General features: G+C 41.7%; 1 protein-coding gene and 2 long non-coding RNA genes across 3 annotated transcripts; 2 read left to right on the top strand and 1 right to left on the bottom strand.

The window, feature by feature from the left end:
- The first annotated feature begins 496 nt into the window (after positions 1 to 496).
- CTSC (cathepsin C) lies at positions 497 to 19,354 on the top strand. The gene is made up of 7 exons (XM_080567606.1): positions 497 to 747; positions 2,126 to 2,271; positions 12,198 to 12,364; positions 12,803 to 12,958; positions 14,563 to 14,678; positions 17,325 to 17,456; positions 18,193 to 19,354. Exons 1-7 carry the CDS (start codon positions 585 to 587, stop codon positions 18,693 to 18,695), a joined length of 1,383 nt encoding a protein of 460 aa, XP_080423732.1. The 5' UTR covers positions 497 to 584; the 3' UTR covers positions 18,696 to 19,354.
- On the top strand, positions 2,278 to 11,807 carry LOC308182697. The gene is made up of 2 exons (XR_013942018.1): positions 2,278 to 6,572; positions 6,790 to 11,807. It is a non-coding gene; the product is annotated as an uncharacterized lncRNA (long non-coding RNA).
- Positions 6,113 to 12,191, bottom strand: LOC308182737. The gene is made up of 2 exons (XR_013942061.1): positions 12,034 to 12,191; positions 6,113 to 11,858 (listed from the first exon to the last, which is right to left on the bottom strand). It is a non-coding gene; the product is annotated as an uncharacterized lncRNA (long non-coding RNA).
- Positions 19,355 to 20,825: the final 1,471 nt, after the last annotated feature.

Consider the following 20,825-nt stretch of genomic DNA (forward strand, 5'->3'; position numbering starts at 1 on the left):
AGAGAATGGCATTGGAATGGGTTGCCCAGGGAAGTGGTGGAGTCACCATTCCTGGGGGTGTTTAGGGAAAGGTTGGACATGGTGCTTAGGGACATGGTTTAGTGGGTGATATTGATGATAGTGGGATGTTTGGACCAGATGATCTTGGAGGTCTTTTCCAAATCTAATGATTCTATGATTCTATTTGTGTGGGCAATGCCTTTTGGTGAGGCATTTGCAGGGGAGACTGTCCTTTGGGCAGGACACTCTTCGGGGAGGAGGACTCCCTTTGGACAGGTCATTTTGAGGGATCAAAGACGCCTTTTGATGAGGAGGACACCCTTTGCAGGGGAGAGGACATCCTTTGGGAAGGACACCCTTTGAGGACAAGGTCACTCTTTGGGGACGATGTCCCCTTTCAGGGGGTGCCACACACCCCCAGGCAGCCCCCCAGAGCTGGGGGGCAGGTCCATAAGCCCGGCCCCTCAGCGCAGCACGACCAGGGGCGCTCCGGGGCGGGCCCAGGGAAGCGGCGGGGCGGGGAGGCCGCGGCTCCCGCGTCCATTTTAAGGGCGGCTGCAGCGGGCGGCGGCGGGCGCGGCGCCATGGCAGGGTGGGCGATGTGGGCAGCGGCCATGGTGCTGGCGGCGTTGCCTGCCGAGCTGGTGGCCGATACCCCGGCCAACTGCTCCTTCGCCGACCTGCTGGGCGCCTGGCAGCTCCGTGTCTGGCGGGGGGGCGGCCGACACGGCAACTGCTCCCAGGCTGGTGAGAGCGCGGCGGCCCCGTCCCGTTCCCCTTTTCCCCGCCTGGGTGGATCCGGGTGTGGGGGGCCCCGGGTGTGGGTGGGGGTCCCCTAAAGCTCGGTGGAGGGGTCCCCGAAAGCTCCGCGCCGCCAGGCCCGAAAAGCGAAACTGGCGGCGAGGAAGCGGGTGTCTGCCTCTGGTGTGTTTGCTTGCAGCCGGCCTGTTTGCTCAATTTTTTTTCTTTTTTTTTGGTCTGTTTTTCTCATCTGGGGCTATTTCTTGTAGCCCTCGGCACTTAGTTGCCAGCAGAAGCTCGCTAGCAGCGTGTTATTTAAGGTTTTCGGTTTATAATACCTGCTTTGGCAGTAGTGGGCCCCCACATGCTGCCGGTTTTGCCAGAGCCTGTGGCAGCGTGCAGAGGTTGGTGCTGAGCTCCTGACAGCTGGGCTTGAGGCAAAAAGGGGCTGATCTGAATTAAACTGTGTGAAAATTAACCTGTCTTGCTCAGGGTGACCACTGTGGCCAGCCCTGTTACAGCACTCCCCTTTTTGTTGTTGTTTTGATTTATTCTTGCATTATTCTTTCCCTTGCATATTTTGGATTCACCTAGACCTCTCTGTTTTTCTACTGCCTCATGCTGGTTTGCTTCCTCCTTCACAGCTCCAGATGTCTTTCCTCTCAGCTCAGCCTCTCCTGAAAGTGGCTCTTAACAAAGTGGCTCTTAAGTGGCAAAGTGTGTTGTTGCTCCTGGGCTACACCCATGTCCCAGGAGGCTCGCAGCTGTAAAAGCTCAAGTCGGATAACATCAGGAGAAGTAAAAATAGCATTCCTCTTGAGAGCATAATAGTAGCGAGGAGCTATTACTTGATTATTATTTGACAGTATTATTGTAAAAGTAGTTAATGCATTGCATCTAAACTGTCTGTGTTCGTTTGATCAGACCAGGCAAGTGGCAGGTGAGAACATGGGAGGTGATACTGGACCTGGCAGGGTTTGGAGCAGTGGTGTGAGGTAGTGTGGTGGCTGATACCTGAAACCAGATGTTTCAGAGGAAGATTTGTCACTGCAGACACAGTGTCTTGAGTGACAGAGCATCCAAGTCCTACGTAGCTGTGTAGCGAGTTACATTTAAATAAGCTGATGTTTTCCTGTAACAGCTGTTTGCTACTGCTGCTGTTAGTAATTAAATGTGCAAATACTGTCTAGCATTGCAAAATGAACATGTTTGCAGTGATAGGTAAGTGAGGTCTGTGAGGCGTGTTTGCTTAATGCCTTTTTGCAGGAGGCTTTATACAGCAAGTGTATTTTAGTGTATTTTGGGAAAAAAATATTCTGATATGCTCTTTACTCTTTCTTATTTTAATTGTAATCTTTGCAATAATGTTCTTTCTTTCTTGCAGGGCCTGTGGAAAAAACAGTACTTGTGAATCTTCAGAAGTTAGATGTGGCTCAGGATAGTCTGGGCAATTATGGTTTCTTCACTTTGGTTTACAATCAAGGCTTTGAAATTGTGCTAAACAACTACAAGTGGTTTGCATTTTTTAAGGTGAGTTAACTTGTGGTCTGCATCAGTGACTGTTGCTGAAAGGTCTACTTGTTTTTCTGTTTAGTTGCTGAGTGCCACAGTAGAGAAGTGAGAACGCTTGTTTCTCTTTGCCTGGATTACCAGACAAGTGGCTGTTTTTTTACATTAAGAACAATCACAAATGTTTGTCAGTGGCTGGGTAGAGAGAAAAGAGTAGAAGAGGTATTTGGAAAATCTGGTAACAATGCTGCAGCTTCTGCTTCTGGGTGTGCTTACTTCAAGTGAAGACTTTCATGAAGCTAACTTTCACAGTGGCCTGGGAAAAATAGCTTTGTCAGTTTTCTTCCTGACATCTTGCACTCAAATGAAATATCAAACGTAATTGCTTTTATCTTTCCTTAAAGATGTTCTCAAACTTGTGAAATGTACCCTCCTCACTGTAGAAAGATCATCTGTCCTCCATGTTGGAGGATTTCTAGGAGCTGTAATTCTTATGTCAGAGTAAGCCTTATATTGTCAAGGAACCTTCCTACCCCTTATAATTCGTCCTTTTTTTAAGTAATACTTCTCCAGTCCCTGTTAATGACTTCAGATCAAGCTGAAAACGACTAGTAGTCAGGGGATAGACTAGTGAAGACCCACTTGCTAAGGAGCACTCTGCTGGTCAGCTGAGGAATGATGTTATGAATCAGAAAGGTGGCTTTAAACAGTCTGCAGGGTGACTTGTGTACTTGGCAGACAGTGTCTGAGCAGTCCTGCTGCACAGAACATGTGAGTGCAGCCCTCAGCAGGAGCAATGAATATGTTTCTTGGTTATTTTAGAAGGTGTGATCCTGTGTTTGGTTTCAGATGAATTGATAGTAAACACCCAGGCCTTGTCCAAGCATAAAATCTCTGAACCTTGGCTAGTCTTAAGGAGGGTAAAGAAATGACTTCTGTTTCAAATTGGTTTTCTGGGAGCAATTGTGGATAGTTTATTTCACAGCAGCTATTTTCAAGTCAGTGTTGTCAGATGTTAAGAAAAGTGAGTGATCTTTTCTTTTGGGGAGCCATAGTAATTTCTATTCAGTAAAGATAAATGAAGCTCTAACTGAACTGTAGCTTCCTCCATGTCTATTGGAGGCCATTTAAGTTAAAAAGAAAGGACAGTGTAGGTTGTTGTTTTAAGACTGTCAGTGGTGTTTTTTACACGTTAAAAAAATGTAACGTTTTATGCAGAAGTTTTACTATTTTAAAACAGAGTCTTATATTTGAGCAAGAGCAAAGTTTGAGAGAGAAATACCCAAATGACTTTCTCTCATCTGTAGATATCATCAAGATAGCGACACTAAACTACCATGATACATATGCCCCAGATTGGCAGGTGATACAACAAAAACTACAGACAGTGAAGAGTGCTCTAATTGGGCAGATTTTCCTCTGAAACTTCTCAGACAGGGACACTCTGCAAGCTTTCCTACAGTGGGGGAGTGCTCACCTGAAAAGTTACAGGAATTGCTGCCTCTGTGAGGGTAGTGGACCACTGTATGTTGTAGTAATGCCATATAAAGCCTGAATTTATGAACATCTCCAGCAGCTGGAATTCGGCAATCATTGCTGTCCTTGGTGGGTTCATAGAATCAAAATTAAGGTTGGAAAAGACCCCCAAGATCATCTAGTCCAACTGTCCCCTCTACCATCAATATTACCCACTAAACCATGTCATCTTAGGAGAGGCAGTTTGACTGACAAGTGGGAATCCTGAGGCTGATACCTTACACTGAAATGCGGTTGTTTCACAAGCCAGTAGGGTAAGCAGTTGAGGAAGTGTTGATTATCAAACTAATTCTTTAATGTGATCTGTTTAATCACAGAAACAGTGGCCTGCTCCAGAATGTTAGGCACCAACTTGAAGGCACTTTAGAGTCTCTGAAGGCTTTATTTACTACTACTTTTCACTTGTGAATTATCTTGTTGGAAGATGAGATCTAAATCAAGTGACCGATAAGTGCTGATTTAGTCTTCCTTGGCATTTATGAAAAGGAAGTACTCTGATAAGAGTGCTGTTAAGCAATGTATCAAAAATAGTAGAATGCCCCCAAAAGGGGGCGAAAGGGATTATGAGAATTCTAGGAGGTGTAACTAAAGAGTGGCTAAGGATACTTGGTTTGTTCAGCTTAGAACGGACTGAGAAGTGACCTCGTTGCTGTCTATAGCTTCTTAATGAAGGGAAGCAGAGAAGAGAGGTAATGATCTCTTTTCTCTGGTGACCAAACAATAGGATACAAGGGAATGTCATGAAGTAGTGTCAGGCAGGGGTTGTTCAGATTGGTTATTAGGAAAAAATTCTTTACTGAGGTGGTGGTTGGGTTCCTAGAACAGGCTCCCTAAGGAAGTGGTCATGGTCCTAAGCCTGTCAATGTTCAACAAGTGTTTGGACAATGCTCCTTGATATTATCCAACTCTTAGGTTCCCCTGTGGAGCTATGAGTTGGACTTGATCCTTGTGGGTCCCTTCCAAATGAGGATATTCTGTGATTCTATGACTTAGTTGTCATAGAATAATTTGGTCTGAAAGGAACTTCAGGACATCTTAAGATCCAATTTATTCAAAACCAGAGTCAAATACATGTCTGAGTATTAGTAATGCATGTTACCTTGCATTTCATGAGCGTGAATGTGTCTTAGTCTTTTGTAGGTAAAAGGGTTCATTGTTAGTTTTGCAGTTGCTTTTGATATTGAGAAATCGGAAGCTTGTTTGTCCCATTGTTTAGTGGTAGGGATTCCATCAGCTAGATGTGCTTAATTTGAAGACTTGTTTCCTTAAAAATTACAGAGAGGATTAGAGCCCAAGTCATTTACCCTCTGTATAATCTTTCATTCCTGTTATTGCTGTAAAAGAAACCACAGATTACCAAAATGGAAGTGCAATGGCTAAAGAAGCATGAGGAAATAGAGCAGCACTTAGTAAATGCATTTTTTTTTCCTGCAGACAGCTAGTTGACTTTGGGCAAGAATTTGTCATACTGATCATCACCAAACTTATTTCACAATTGTCAGTGGGCACTAGAGTAGAAATAGTTCTTTACAAGCTGCCTGACCTTATGACATATATTTTTTTTTTATAATCCAGTCAATGTTGTATTACATATGAAATAGAAATACAAAATATCTAGTCCTGATAAAAACTGACTTTTTTTTTTTTCCCTCAAATGCAATTTACACTCTTCTAGGATTGATTCCATTGTCATCTACTATAAAACTTTCTACTATAAAGCTTCTAGGGGAAAATAATATACTCAGTTCAGTGCACACTTAGGATTTTTTTTTTTTTTGAGGAATGATTGCTTATTGTTTAAAATAATCCTAAAATTGCACCTGAAATAACTTAACCATAGCAGATTTCATTTGCTTAGTGATGGTCATAATCTAGCAGTCCTTGGAGTAAAATAGGGTGAACTAGAAAGCTAATTAGAGATGCCCTTCCTACCTGGAAATGGAGCAGTGGAGCAAGAGGAAAGCATGAAAGCCATTTCTTAGAATATTGCTTAGCCTTGATTACTATTTAGAATGTGGTAAGTCGTTAGACACAGTCCCTCTGGAGTTCATGGAAGGGAAGAATTATCAGTCTGTTAGCACTCTTGCTTTATAGCAAGTAGATACAGAACTATTATGTCTAATACAGAGTAATTGCATATTGGTTTTTGCTACTTGATAAAATTACTTAGTTTTACTCTGAAATAACTTTCCAATTTACTCACTGTTCTGGAGTTACAGATTCTGGTTTGACCTTTTTGGTTCATGAACAGTTTGATTTTGATTTCCAAAAGAAAGATCTCATATTTATGAGTTACTTTGGAAGAGAAATGTAGTTTATCCTAGCATTTCAATAATTTAGACTATTTCCCACTTTTAAAATGCTTTTTTTTTTTTTAATATTTCAGTTGTTATAATGCGAAAATACAGAAAATAAAACTCTGAGGCTGGTCTCATACTATCCTTTAAGACTTCTGCTCTTCTGAAAATGCTTACAGAGCAGCCATAATACAAAGTTTGCACATCTCCTTTCATGGCTGTGGGTTTGGGCTTGTCAGGAAAGTATTCATTGTTTAAAGTTTGCTCATAAATTTGAAGCTCTGTTTGCTGCACTGAAGTTAAATTATGTGGCTGAAAACCCAATTGTAACAGAACAGATAAAAAGTATCCTGACTTACTTACTATGATGCTTTAGCACTTTCTTCATATTCTGCCACTGAGTTGAAGACAGAGATGCTGGGCTAAATGAAGAGTCGTATTTCAGCCAATACAGTACTTCATGTGTCTCAAGCATAGAAGTTCAACAAGGTACTAGCTGAACTTGCAGTGTATTTTTGCTTAATGTTAAAGAATCAAACTTTTAATAACTAAAAACAATGCTGTGGGCATGTCTAAACTGTGGCTTTAGCAGAGCTACTGTACTGTATGGGTACAGTCTGTTTGATAATGCACGTTTCAGTTAGTTTTTCTAGTAGTCTTTAGTTCTTGTGACTTACTAAACAGCCACATACTCAAACTTTTGTAGGACCTCACAGACTTTACAAGCTATTTGTTCTTTCACCGGGAGACTATGGGCAAATGACTTTCAACACAAAAGGAGTGGATTGGGTGAGCTCACCAATGCATTTGTTTTCCGCAGATTGCTTTAATAGAATAAGTGAATAAGCGCTAGTGGTATTTTACTTCTAACTATTCTTTTGCATAGACTTGTCTATCTAGACTTTCCAAGTTAAATGCAGTTTTTTACTGGATTCATGCATTCGGCTTGTCACAAGTCATGGATACTCCGCTTGGTGTTTGTTTGCATCACACGACTTGTTTGTTTATGGGATTGCTCACTTCTTATTTAATGTGTGCTGCTGAAACAGCACACGTGCTGAACTTGGATGTGAAGTAAGTGTGCCGACTCCTGGCAGAAGCCTTAGCTTGTGCTTCTGCTGGATAATGTAAGGATTCTGTATGGCTACACAACATGCAAGGCTGTAAAGTGTTTTTCAAGTGATAGCAATAGAAACAGCAGTGGAATAGTATAAAAAGCTAGAGTGAGTCTGAAAGGAAGATTGAGGCCTATTTGTTTCAATCATTTGATGTGTGATAAATACTACAGGAGACTGCTGCTTTGGAGAGAGAGAGGGAGAGAGAGAGTCTTGTAAAAATCTTAGTTTATCCCGTAAGTGGTATTATGGATGTGAAGGGTGGACCATTTATTTGGTGGAGAAGGAATTGGCTTGATGGTGGCACCCAGAGAGTAGTGGTCAATGATTCTGTGTCCAGGTGGAGGCTGATGACGAGTGGTGTCCCTCAGGGGTCTGTCCTGGGACTGGTGCTTTTCAATATCTTCATCAATGACATAGGAGGTGGGATCAAGTGCACCCTCAGCAAGTTTGCAGACATCATGCTGAGTGGTGCAGTCAATACAACAGAAAGAAGGGATGCCATCCAAAGGGGCCTGGACAGGCTGGAGAAGTGGGCCCATGTGAACCGCACGAGGTTCAACAAGACCAAGTGCAAGGTGCTGCACCTGGGCTGGGGCAGCCTCAGACATGAGTACACCCTGAGAGAAGAACTCGTTGAGTGCAGCACTGCGTAGAAGGACTAAGGGGTTCTGGTAGATGAAAGAATCACAGAATTGTAGGGGTTGGAAGGGACCTTGAGAGATCATCGAGTCCAACCCCCCTGCCAAAGCAGGTTCCTTAGAGCAGGCTGCCCAGGTAGGTGTCCAGACGGGCCTTGAATATCTCCAGAGGAGGAGACTCCACAACCTCCCTGGGCAGCCTGTTCCAGTGCTCTGTCACCCTCATCGTGAAGAAGTACTTTCGGATGTTGGTGCAGAAATTCCTGTGCTCTATCTTGTGGCCATTACCCCTTGTCCTGTCCCCACAAACCACTGAAAAGAGGTTGGCCAAATCCCTTCGTCTCCCACACCTCAGGTATTTATACACATTGATAAGATCCCCTCACAGTCTTCTTTTCTCCAGGCTGAACAGACCCAGGTCTCTCAGCCTTTCCTCATAGGGAAGATGCTCCAGGCCCCATATCATCTTTGTTGCCCTCCACTGGACTCTTTCCAGGAGAGGCTCAACATAAGCCAGCAGCATGTGCTGGCAGCCTGGAAGGCCAACTGCAACCTGGGCTGCATCAACAGAGAAGGGTTCAGCAGGTGGAGGGAGGGGATTGTTCCCCTCTCCTCTGCCCTTGGGAGGCCCCACCTGGAGTGCTGTGTCTAGGTCTGGGGCCCCCAGCACAAGAAAGATGTTGACTTGTTAGAGCGGTTCCAGAGGAGGGCTACAAAGATGATCAGAGGGCTGGAGCACCTCTCCTATGAAGAAAGGCTGAGAGAGCTGGGGATGTTCATCCTGGAGAAGAGAAGGCTCTGGGGAGACCTCATTGCGGCCTTTCAGTACTTGAAGGGGGCTTACAAAAAGGATAGAGAAGGACTCTTTGCTTGGGTAGATAAGCATAGGACAAGGGGGAATGGTCTTAAACTAAAAGAGGATAGATTTAGACTAGACATTAGGAGGAAATTCTTCACTGTAAGGGTAATGAGGCACTGGCACAGGTTGTCCAGAGAAGCTGTGGATGCCCCATCCCTGGAGGTGTTCAAGGCCAGACTGGATGGGGCCTTGGCCAACCTGATCTAGTGGGTAGCATCCCTGCCTATGGCAGGGGGGTTGGAGTTAGATGATCTGTAAGGGTCCTTCCAACCTGAGCCATTCTATGATGATTGTACTATTTCTGACTTCTGAGTTGTACTTAAGGGAAAAAAAAAGGCTTTTTCGTATTAAAATGTTACCACCACTCCAGTTGAAAGAGATAGATTATAGACTATTCCACTACACAAGGTACTAAGCTTTTTCCAGACTTTCTTTGACATTTCCCTCTTGCAGCTTTTCCTCTATTTCCCACCACACCCAAATCTTTTTAAAACTAAGGAATTCTTGCTGAAATAAGCAATCCAGACAAGTGATAGTAATTAAGGATAGTAATCCTTTCTTTCCTGTTTGGGAGATTTAAAACTTAAAGACAATTTTAAACAATTTTACCAACACTAGAATTACATTTAGGTTATGTCATGATGACCTACACAAGCAAGACTTTAATATACCAAAAAGCTTACCTAGGTTCAGGTATCTAATAGCAAGCCTTGAAGTTGAGGTACATGAAATCTTCTGAGGTTAGGATTGGAATTGTTTAGCTAACTTCTGGCATTAGATGAAGTCATGTGAGATGTCTCACTAGAAAAAATAAGTGTTTGAAATGGAATTCAAGTTTCATGTTTTCAAGTCTTAGAATTTGAACCGTGAATATAGTTTGTCTTTTCTACAGGATTTGTTCCGATACAGTCAGATTATGTTGGATTGAGTGTACTTGAAGCTGCAAACGTGAGCATTGGCTGATGAACCTATCATACGGCATGGCTGCAGTGGTCTTCTATCACTTTAATAAAAAAAATAGAAAAAAGAGGAAACCGTGTTTGTAAGACTGCAGAGGAAGTGGATTCAGTAGTAGTTCAGCAATTGCTGGTGGTCACAGCTGCATGGCTGTTATCCTCTGAAGCATGTTGTTCTGCTGGGACTTCTGCAGCTGTGCTGGTGTGCCAGCAGCTCTGGTAGTTCAGCACCATAATTCATATGCAGCTGAGCTGGTGATTGTGCAGCCAGTGGTGCTGCACTGGACTAGCACTCCTGAAGTTGGTCACACCTCTGTCTGCCTGTGCTTTGAGCAGGCATAGCCAAAGCAGATCCTCTAAAACTGGTGCTCTCAGATTTGCTAAATCTAACCTTGTCAGAGTTCTTCTCTGATCTGAGTATGAAATCCTACTTGTGGTTACCAATGAAATACTGATCTAATTGCGTACCCTTTAGTAGTAAGCAGTTGGTGTCATTCTTATGGCAGCAGTGACTTTGCAATCTCAGTTTAGCTCTTCTAATGTGTGGCTCATTTGGGAGTTAGCTGATTCTAGGAATTAAGCACAAATGCTGTTTAATGACAAATGTTGTTTAACAATGGACAAACAAGGCGAGTTGTAGTTTCAATTTGCAATTTGGCTGATAACTCACTACCTGTTTTCTCAGTGTGGATAAGTCCTAAATCTGTTCTGCTTGTTACGAATTAATATTTCCTGCGTGCTAGACAGGATCTGTATCTGAATGGTATAGAAAGCAGGCCTGTTCCTTGAGTATTTTTCAAATATTCAGCTTCAAGGCCAGTGGTCATCAAGAATGGTTGTGCATAGTCTTGTTTAAATCTAGGTGATTCTGTGTAATTCTAGGTGTGTTAGGTCACCCTGTTTGGCAAGGGGGTGGTTGGACTAGGTGCTCTGCAGAGGTCCCTTCCAACCTCAACCATTCTGTAAAATCAGGCCGCTTTTAAGAAAGGCGAGTAGGTATTCATTTATACTATCGTGTAGAACCAAATAAAATGCTTTCACAGTAACTTACTGATGCAAAGTCAGTAACTTTTTGTTTGTGTATGTATATTTCAGTAATGGTGTTGTGAAGAGGGTATTTCTCAAAAGTTATCTCTGGACCTTGCCCTTGTATTTGGCCAAGTGTAGTTCTGCCTCGTATTGTGAAATCTCTTTCTTCACAGTAAGATGGGATGAACAGAACAAAATAACAGCTCAGCCTTTTAGTGCCTGATCAACAACCATGCTTGTTTTTCTAGACAAGCACGGATTTAGATGTGATGCCTCTGCAACCTCCAAACTGGGGACAAAGTAAACTCCCATTGTTCTAAAACAGTCAGAGGATTAAAACCTTTAATTTTATGCTTCTGATTGATAGACTTAATTATTTCATTGTCTTCTCCTTCAGTTTTCCTATAGAACTGTCATAGTCACAAACTTCCCAGTGCACAAACTTGCTCTGTGGTCTATCTTGAGGCGTTTCCATTGCTGTAAGCCACCATCTTTTTCACTGAAGAGGCTGAGCAGCATTTTGTTGAAATACAGCTGCAAATCCATATACCGTTTGTACATATGAAACTTGAACAGGATGAGAATTAATGAAGTCTCCTTGGATTAGGAAAGTTGGATTTCATTGAAGTAATCTATGATTAGAAAAGCAAAGGTAAAGCTTTTGTAGTATGAATTTCCAAGTTTAGGAAACTTTTCATGCAGCTGGGTAGCATGTTAGTTGTAGGTTTCGTATGCAGAAGTACTTCACTGAATAGATTCATTTATTGTTATTCTTCAGTAGTGGAATGAAGACCCATGGCAGAATAAGGAAGCGTTAGGACTTGGGAATTCATGCTTTAGTAGCACTCTCCTCACCCCCCCAATTCCTATTGAGTTGCACTCAATGGGTCATCCTTTTCTTACTGGCTTATTTTGGTAGCTCAGGTGAAACTGGTTCTTTGTGCTCTTTCACCACAGTTCAGACTTCAAGCAGTTGCAAAATGTCCCACCTTCAGCTGTGACTTCTAAAAGAGAAATGCTCTAATTTGCCCTGAGACGTTACTATGTGAGGAAACCTGCCGTTCTCCCTGCATTTACTTTTCAGGCTGCCATGGGTCTTGGTTTCTTCTAACATTTGCAGCAGTCTAGGGTTACTTTTGATTAGATATAGACGTGGTGCAAGAATCCACAGGGGCCTTGAAGAGAAGAATAAATGTTAAGATGTCTGTTACACTTTATCTAGAAAGTTTACTGTTCAACCCAAAGAATTACTGTGCATTAGTTGATACAAGTACTAATACGTGGTTTGATGTTAAAGGTGCAAGTCACAGTCCTTTAGCAAGTTGATAAAGATTGTTTTGTTTTACTTGCCTGATGTTCTCTTCATGCTTTCTTTTGAAATCAAAGATGATGGTTGATCTAGAATGTTTGGCCACTTCCTCTGAAACAGAACAGAAAGCATCTGGGTGGGTAGGGACCATTGGTATGTTAGCAAGTGCATGTATTTAACACAACATAACCTCTTCACATTACAGTATAAAAAGGAAGGCCAGAAGGTAACCAGCTACTGTAATGAAACTCTACCAGGCTGGGTACATGATGTACTTGGCCACAATTGGGCTTGCTTCAGTGGACAGAAGATTTCCTCATCTCTCTCAGATGTTCATGTAAACCAGCTACCTCTCCAGAAACCCCAAGGAAGGTAAGCAACAGATAAGTGACCTTTCACTGGATAAAATATTTGGTAACTGTGCTTCAGGTTTCAGCAGAAACCATATGGATCGATTCTTTGGCTGGGGATGAAGCTAATGCCAGTGATAATGTTGGAATAAACCATGAATGTACAAAGACAGGGGAGGCTGTGCCAGTCATATCACACAGATGCTCCTTCAGTCTGTGTTTTCCTGCAGTTACCGTTGAAGCCCAATTACAAAACAGGCATGTCTAAAAGAGATGGTTGTATCCTGCCAGTTATAGCCTGTCTTAAATTTCAGAAACCTTGCTTTGATCCAATGATTGCGTATCTCCTTGTTAATACATAGCAGAAGACTCTTCCAGAATTAGAGCCTTCTCCATATTTAGTGTGGAGATTTTAATCCCAGTCCTTTTCTTATCATGCTATTTCATTTCTTGTTTACAGACTTTCAAGCAGACGCTATGTGCACAACTTTGACTTCGTAAATGCTATCAATACTCAACAGAAGTCCTGGAGAGCAACAAGATACAAGGAGTATGAGAATCTTGCCCTGGAAGAGCTAACTAGGAGAGCTGGGGGTCTCTATTCCAGGACTTCAAGGTACTGCAGCCTTTTGCTTTCTCATAAAGCTACATCCACTGCTGCCGAAAATCTGCTTATATTTATCTTCACCTTTCCTAGCTGGGTTTTGGCTTGTAGTTCAGATGTTTAATGTTTCAAGCCCTTCATCTCACTTTCATAGAGTGCCAACATATTTCACCATTTGAATGACTGTTCTTAGCATCTGTTGTCTCAAGCAGTTGTGACAAATGGGGTTACCCACCCTTTAATCTTGCCCAGTAACTTGCTAGTGTGTTCATACCCACAGAGAAGTAGGGACAGTGTTAGCTGCAATCTCTCACACCTGTCTACCCATCAGTAGTTTGCCATAGCCTCGAGCCTGTGCATGACAGTCTTCCTGGTTCTCCTAGTTCATAATTGCAATTAAAAAGCAGTATTCTGTTACTAAACACAAATAATAAGGTTTTTCTGAGGGAAGTTCTTGGTTACTTTGGCAACTTGCCTTGCCAGCAGCCAGGGTACTCGCTGCTGGGAGTGTAGTGAAGTAGAATGAAGTAGCCTTGTGAGTATATTTAAGGTCTTGCAGGTCACATGACAGAGTTGCAATAAGAATGGATGCATGGTCCTCCTTTATATCATTCATTAATGTGAGAACTAGAGTTCTTTGATTCAGAGTTTCCCTTTGGCTATTTTACCTTTATATTTTCACATTTTCCACTTTAATACTGCTGTGGGTAGAATGCTACTGATTCTTCCAAGCTGTGTCAATTACATGTTTTTGGAAGAATTTCATACAATACAATAACTGACTTGCATGGGAGGATTGTGGAGATGATCATGATGTCATTTATAGACAGATGTTTCCTTGTAGGTGGTGTTAAATACAAAAACCTCTTTGGAAACTGTTGCACCACGCAGTCCTATGACAGTGTTTTGCCCTGCTAATGCTCTCAGAACAGGCTCCAGTGCCTGGTGTTTGTGAATGGCACTTGATGCACGACGTATGGGACAAGCATCAGGTTGCGAATGCCGAATGCAGGGAGCTCTTGGCTTGCTGATACATGAGCATCACTTGGCTGCAAGTGGTAAATGAGGACAAGTAGCACTTAGTGCTGCTTTAATAGTCACAGTAAAAACTTGCTCCAGGGAAGTCTCTTGGGCAAGTGGGACTGCAGTTATTGAAGTGTTGGTGTAAGCCATGACACCGTGTCTGCAATTAAAACAGTCAGTAGTTGCTGTCAATGCATGCTGCCGAGGCGAGGCGCCCTCTACAGATGGAGATTCTGTATACCTGGTTGTAGAAGAGAGATCAAATAGCTGTTGCAGAACTACATTGCTATGGTTGCTGAGAGTTACCTTAGTGCTTCTGATTAGTTCAAAAGTATTTGACCTAACCAGTTTGTAGATGCTTCATAATACAGTTCACTCTGGGAGGGATTTAAGTAGGTCTTGCATCCTGCTGAAACTAATCTTTTGAGATTGACGCCCACTCAGCATAGATGGAGACTATTTCAAACCACTTAGTGTGAAACTAAGCAACCAGTAGAAGCTGGAAGATGACAACAGTGTTACATGATTGTTTCCTTACCTACTGTGATATGTTACTAAGAAGTATATTCTCTCTTTTTTTTTTTCTTTTTTAGACCAAAGCCAGCACCTCTAACACCTGAGTTACTCAAAAAAGTTGCAGGCTTACCAGAATCCTGGGACTGGAGAAATGTGAATGGTGTCAATTATGTCAGCCCTGTTCGGAATCAAGGTAAAACAAACAAACAAAAACCTCTGGATGAAATGCTCTAGAGCTCCTTAGATATACTCTGTATCCTGCTGTTAGCAAGATCTTACCTCACTTTTTTTAGTGTCCTGTAGTTGATAGATGGCATCTTTAGTATGAGTAATTTGTGGAAACTGGGTGGAGTCCTGGCTGGCAACACTCTGCCAAAATAGTAGGTGCTAGTGGTGGCAGTGCTGTTATCCAAACAACAGGGTCTTTTGCTGGAGTGAAAGCCGACAACCATAGTGCTCTGCATAAAGACAGCTGTCAAGACTTGTCCAGATAGTCACAGTCATGGCTTTCTGCATGCTGACAGAACTGATGTACGTTTAATTCGTTACTTAATTCCTTCTGATGGCAAATTAGCACACAGCTTTAATGAATAAATCCATGAAAATTGTTTATGCTGCCCCCAAATCGTATCACTATGTTAACTTTAGGAGTTATTTAAATGGCTAGTTGAAAGAAGAACTGTTGGTTGCTATGAAAAATATGTATGCTGATAGATATATAATACCTGTGGAAAAACAATGTATTAAACATACTAAAATGGTGTTCTTCTATTCTATAGGCAGTGCTTTTACAGCATTGTGATGCAAGATACCTTTTCTACCTCTTAATTAGACACCTATACACTGGAAACCAGGTGTGGACTAAGTTAATACGTCCCTTTCCTATATTTACAAACAAATTTGCATATGCTGGTAGTTATCCAGTTACAGCTTTTAGTGGAACAGAATACATTCCCCACCACCATGCTAATGCTACTTAAATTACTGGTCCTTGATTTATGGTTTAGTTCTTCTGCCAAATTCTGCCAGCTAGTTTCCTGGTAGCAAAAGAGTAGAAAGGCTTGTGCATTCTTTGTATAATACCTCAAGATGTGGCAGGCTTCATGCAACTAGAATTGTCTCGTATTGTAATACTTACTGCTAAGATGGTAGCATCCCTTCTATATAGTCAAAGCTGACTTATCAGGTTGCTTACAGAGCATTAATGGCCTCTTTAAGCCAAGAAATTTGTCTTCTAGAAGATAGCCCTGTCATTGTTTATCAAATTTACTAGGGGAAGAGGAGGGAAACGTACAGATTTTGTTAGCCTTAGAGTTCCAATTTCTATGAGTTTCTGTAAGCTTTTTTTTGCAGATCCAAGTACATGGAAAGCCTGGTCAACTGATTCTTCACTAGGTGCCCTTCTTACCTCTCATCATTTAACAACCCTTCATGTTGAGTGAGTGGAATCTGATATGGCCGAAGCTTTAGTTGACTCTGGAAGAGAATTTCTAGAAAGCCTCAGTAAAGCAGCTACTCTTGCAGCTATGTTGACTCTGCTGATAGTGTAGTTTTCACATTAAGAGCCTCACAAACACCCCTGTGGTAACAGTTTAAAAAAAAAAAATAGTAACTGCCCCTACAGACTTTCAGGTTGAAATAACTGCATTTGGTGTGCAAAGTATGCCAAAAATACAAGAGTTTTCTGCAGCACAGCCCATCTTGTATGCTGTGACTGTACGATGAGTGGGAGGTACCTTTCACTGCTTCAGTTAGCCCTGCTGGGCAAAAAGTATTCTTGTTCAGGCTGATTTTTGCCCCTTTTCCTCAGAGATGCATCTAACTGAATAAAGGTGCAATTTCAAAGTCTTGCTTTTGTAATAGCTCTGCTTTTACACACCTACACAGTTCAGGAAAAAGTATTTTGTTTTGTTCCTCATGCCTCCCTCCTTTTCATAGCTCTGCAATACTTGACTTTCCAACTGTCAGAAAACAAAAGGAAATCGGGCACCTTGGTGACAATCAGTAGATAAAATAGGACCTCATCCAAGTAATTGTCCTTTCCTGTGATGTTTGTTATTCTACTTCCAAAGGCGTTTAATGTGTTACAGAAAGTTTCTAGGGAGTGAAGAGGCCTAAAACTAGAAGCAATACTAAATTTTGATTCAAAGGTAGGGAGACTTAGCTCACTGCCAGGCAACAGAAGGGAGATGTAAGTGTCTCTGAAAAGCCAGCGTACAAATAGATGTCCTTGGTAAGTAAGGGGAATGGGATGAATCCATTATATCAAACCCAGTATTTACACCACTAGACTCTCCAAAGTGAGTTATTTTATGGGTAGTTCTAGAGGTGGAATACTTTCAACAGAAAGTTACAGCATTAAATACATGGATAGGCTGAAATAATCTAGAACAATATCAGTATTCACTTAAAATAGTTCACTGTCCCTTAGCAAATGTGCAACGTAAAAGGTTATAGTCTGAGGCAGTAGGTTGTGAGCCTTCTCTGCTGTAACATGGTCTCTGTAGCTGCATTTTGTGTGAATAGCATGGATGTTAAATGATATTGCTGAAAAGCACTCAGGAGCAATATATCATCTCTTATTCTGGAATAAATTCAGTGTTTCTTAAAAAGTTGCTAAAAGTGTTTTGAACAGAACTGCTTACATGCTTAATAGCTAAATGTATATTTAAAGTTCTTGTGCTGTCAGTGTTCAACTTCTAATCACTTTAAGACGGTCTTGCAGGTTTTGACTCTTCTCAGTGCACTCAAGTAATAGCAGTACCCGAATGCAGGTGACTCAACTTGTTTATGTTACTGTCTGCTCTTCATGTTTTTTTTTTTCTGTTTCTCTCCTCAGCCTCATGTGGTAGCTGTTATGCGTTTGCCTCCATGGGCATGCTGGAAGCAAGAATACGTATCCTCACAAATAACACTCAGAAACCAATCTTTAGTCCCCAGCAGGTTGTGTCTTGCAGCCAGTATTCTCAGGGTAAGTACACTAGTGTATATGAAGTTAACTTTCAATAATAATGACACTGCAGAAGTATATTAATAATTTCCACACCTTTCTGTGACCTGTTATTCTGACAACAGAACCAAGTCACCTGGCAGACTATATTTTAGTACTTGTTTTGAAAGATACTAAATATTCCAGAGTTGTCAGCCCACCTTGCATAGAGGTGGCATTGAACCAAGAGTTCATGGCCCCACACTAAGGATGTTATTGGATTTTAAGTAGATCTACCTGAGAGATGGAGAACAGAGATCGAAGGAACAGGGCTGAAAACACATCTAGGTTCCAATGCATGCCTAGAAAGAGGAACCAAATATCCTAAAAGCATATTCAGAGAGAAGGAACATATGGGGAGGGGGAGATGAGCAAAAGCAATGACTAAGGCTTCAAATTTCCAAAGGAAGGATGGTACCCAGTATATGACAGCTTTTTTACAGCATGTAACTAACTTCTGTTCCTGATGGGGTGTCAGGAGCAAATGGATGAGGAGGTGGTCCATGCATTTGTGTACCTAGTACAGCTCCAATGTGCTCTGAATTTTATTTTGTGTGTTTTAGAAAGATAGCTATATCTAACTGGAATACTAGGATTATCAGAGTCACTGCAGCTTGTGTTCAATACTGTAATCTGTAAGTGTTCCAAGATTTGAGTAGGAAATTCTCCTACATCAAATAACTCTGCAAGGGAATTAACCAGATATTTTTTTGTTTAGGTTGTGATGGTGGTTTCCCATACCTCATTGCTGGGAAATATGTCCAAGACTTTGGTGTGGTGGAAGAGGACTGCTTCCCTTACACAGCCCAAGATTCTCCATGTCTGTTCAAGCGTAGCTGTTACCACTACTACACTTCTGAGTACCACTATGTTGGTGGTTTCTATGGTGGCTGCAATGAAGCCCTGATGAAACTCGAGCTTGTTCTGGGTGGGCCAATGGCTGTTGCCTTTGAAGTTTATGATGATTTCATGCTTTATAAAGAGGGAATCTACCATCACACTGGGCTGAAGGATGACTTCAACCCTTTTGAACTGACTAATCATGCTGTCTTGCTGGTGGGCTACGGTAAAGACCCCAAAAGTGGTGAGAAGTTCTGGATTGTCAAGAACAGTTGGGGCACCTCATGGGGAGAAGATGGTTACTTCAGAATCCGCCGTGGCACGGATGAATGTGCAATTGAAAGCATTGCAGTGGCTGCAACTCCTATCCCAAAACTATAAATGCAGAAGTGTTCATCCAGTGCCTTTGTCCGAGAAGCAAATTCCCAGCCATAAGAACATACCATTGTGTTTTTTTAAGAGACTATGATTGAAATCTGTACCCTAGCTTAAACACGAGAGCTTTAATAAAATTTTCCAGAACAGAGACAACAGTTTTCCTGGGAGAGAGTATGAATACTGTAAGCTCTTCTGTGTGTACTGTAGGCTTCCTCTCTGGAATCTGACAGTAGATCACCTAGAATGCAATTGCCATTTTGCTAACAGTGGTGATAGTTATTCATCATTAGATAAACCTTTTTATTTCAGTCACCATTTGCATTTTCTTCCATGGAAAATCTTGCAGTTCAGATATCAGAGGGAAGCAACTGCTATGATAATTTGCAGCTACTCTGAAAGGACACTGTAGTGCCTTATTTCTCAGAAATCATGAAGTCACTGCAATTTAGAACTTAAGTGTGCACTGGGGAGAGAGTGGGCAATTTCATTGATTAAAAGGAAATTTTAAAGCTTTAAGTGTCCTGCAAAAGCTGCAAGTTAAATCCTTATGACAAAAATCAATTCTGTGTTTTGGGCTGTTACTAAATGTTCCAGTTCCAGATTTTATTGCTGTGCTTTGCAATTGATCATCTCAGAGTTCAATAAAAAATACCCCATTCCAATAGGAGTTTGTACTTGTGGAATTAGTTAGTTCTTTATTTCTGTGACCTATCCTAAGTTTTGAACTTGTCAAGAACTTGTTCCTTTAGCAGGATGTAAACTGATGGGGAAGGAGGATAAGAGGAGAGATGAACTAAAAATCATCCAAGTGAGACCAAGGTTCAGCAACACAGGCAAAGTTGGCAATGCCAAGCAAGATTGTCCAGGAGCCTGGTAGTCCTTGCTGTGGATAAGGGACAACTTGTTAGTTGGAACTGGCTAGTTCCCCAGTAATCTCTGTTCATCTCTTGCCTTATTAACTTTAAATATGCAGGGTAGAAGAATGGCATTGAGGAGGGGGTTGCAACACTTGGAATGAGCCATTTCTTTCTAGATGAAACTTAACAACAGTACTTAGTTATTGCAGTACTGGTCTTTGTTGTTCCCATCAGTAGGTATGAGTGGCTTACAGGTGAGGAGACCTTGTTTCTTGAGTAGAAGATAACTTTGGTAATCTGCTACAACAACTAATAATCAAAACAGTATTTTATATATATATATATGTATAAAATACATCCTTGTTTTCTTTTTTTTTTTTTAAGGGCATGGGGAACTTTATAAATGCATTGCTTGTCTGTTTGTAATCAAAATGTTTCATTCAACTTAGGTGGGAAGACTCTCTTTTACTTCAAGAACTTGACTCAAATTTGCTTTTACTGAGGAACAGGGGAAGAATGGCTTTGTGTTTTTGGCTGTTCTTTTTGAACCTCCCTGCCAAAAAGTATCAAACCATGTTAATGAGATTCTCAAGAATAGTTTATATTGTCCACTGGATCTTACTAGCTGAGGCAAGTGGGGGTGGGAGAGAAGAGCAGGGCACTTTCAATATGTTCCTTCCCACCTTCCCACTTGGGTTATGTGATAGTGCTGCAAAACTGGGCTATGTCCTGTAATAACTTAATGCTGTGGTAGGGGGTGCATTACACCAGGAGGATATGTAGTTCTCCCACACAACTATTTGCCTGAAACGCACAACCATGCATACATTTTCTTTTGTGTTCTCTTCCTATTTCCTCCCATACTAGTGCTTTCCCTGGGAAAAATGTTGCTGGGGTGGGGGGAGGCAATACTGCTCTCCTTTCCCCTTTTGTGGAACAGGGAGAGGGATGGCAGGGGTTGCTTTCCCTAAGCAATCTATGCATGGTTTGTGTCTGCTGTGTTACCATGCATAATGAAGTGGTGTGATAGTTCATGTGCTGATAAACAACTCTCAGTAGGTCACCCAACAACCTTTAAGCAGGGATTGATTTGAGTTACAGTAATAAAACTAAAGCTGAAAATTGCTTGAAACAAAGCAATCAAGAATGAAAGAAATTGTTGCCTGTGCTGTCATTATGGAAGACAACAATACTGGCCGTACTGCAATGCCAGCAGTGTGCTGCCTGCTATATTGGTGTTAAAACTCCACAGCTTGACCTAATTTGGATGACAGCT

This window comes from Anser brachyrhynchus (genome assembly GCF_964034855.1).
Source record: "Anser brachyrhynchus genome assembly, chromosome: 1".
NCBI classification, from domain to species: Eukaryota; Metazoa; Chordata; class Aves; order Anseriformes; family Anatidae; genus Anser; species Anser brachyrhynchus.

Coding starts and splice junctions, on each gene's coding strand:
- CTSC (XM_080567606.1), top strand. CDS start 585: ATGGCAGGGTGGGCGATGTGGGCAGCGGCCATGGTGCTGGCGGCGTTG. Junction 2,272..12,197: donor AGTGGTTTGCATTTTTTAAG/GTGAGTTAACTT, acceptor TTCACATTACAG/TATAAAAAGGAAGGCCAGAA. Junction 17,457..18,192: donor TTGCAGCCAGTATTCTCAGG/GTAAGTACACTA, acceptor TTTTTTGTTTAG/GTTGTGATGGTGGTTTCCCA.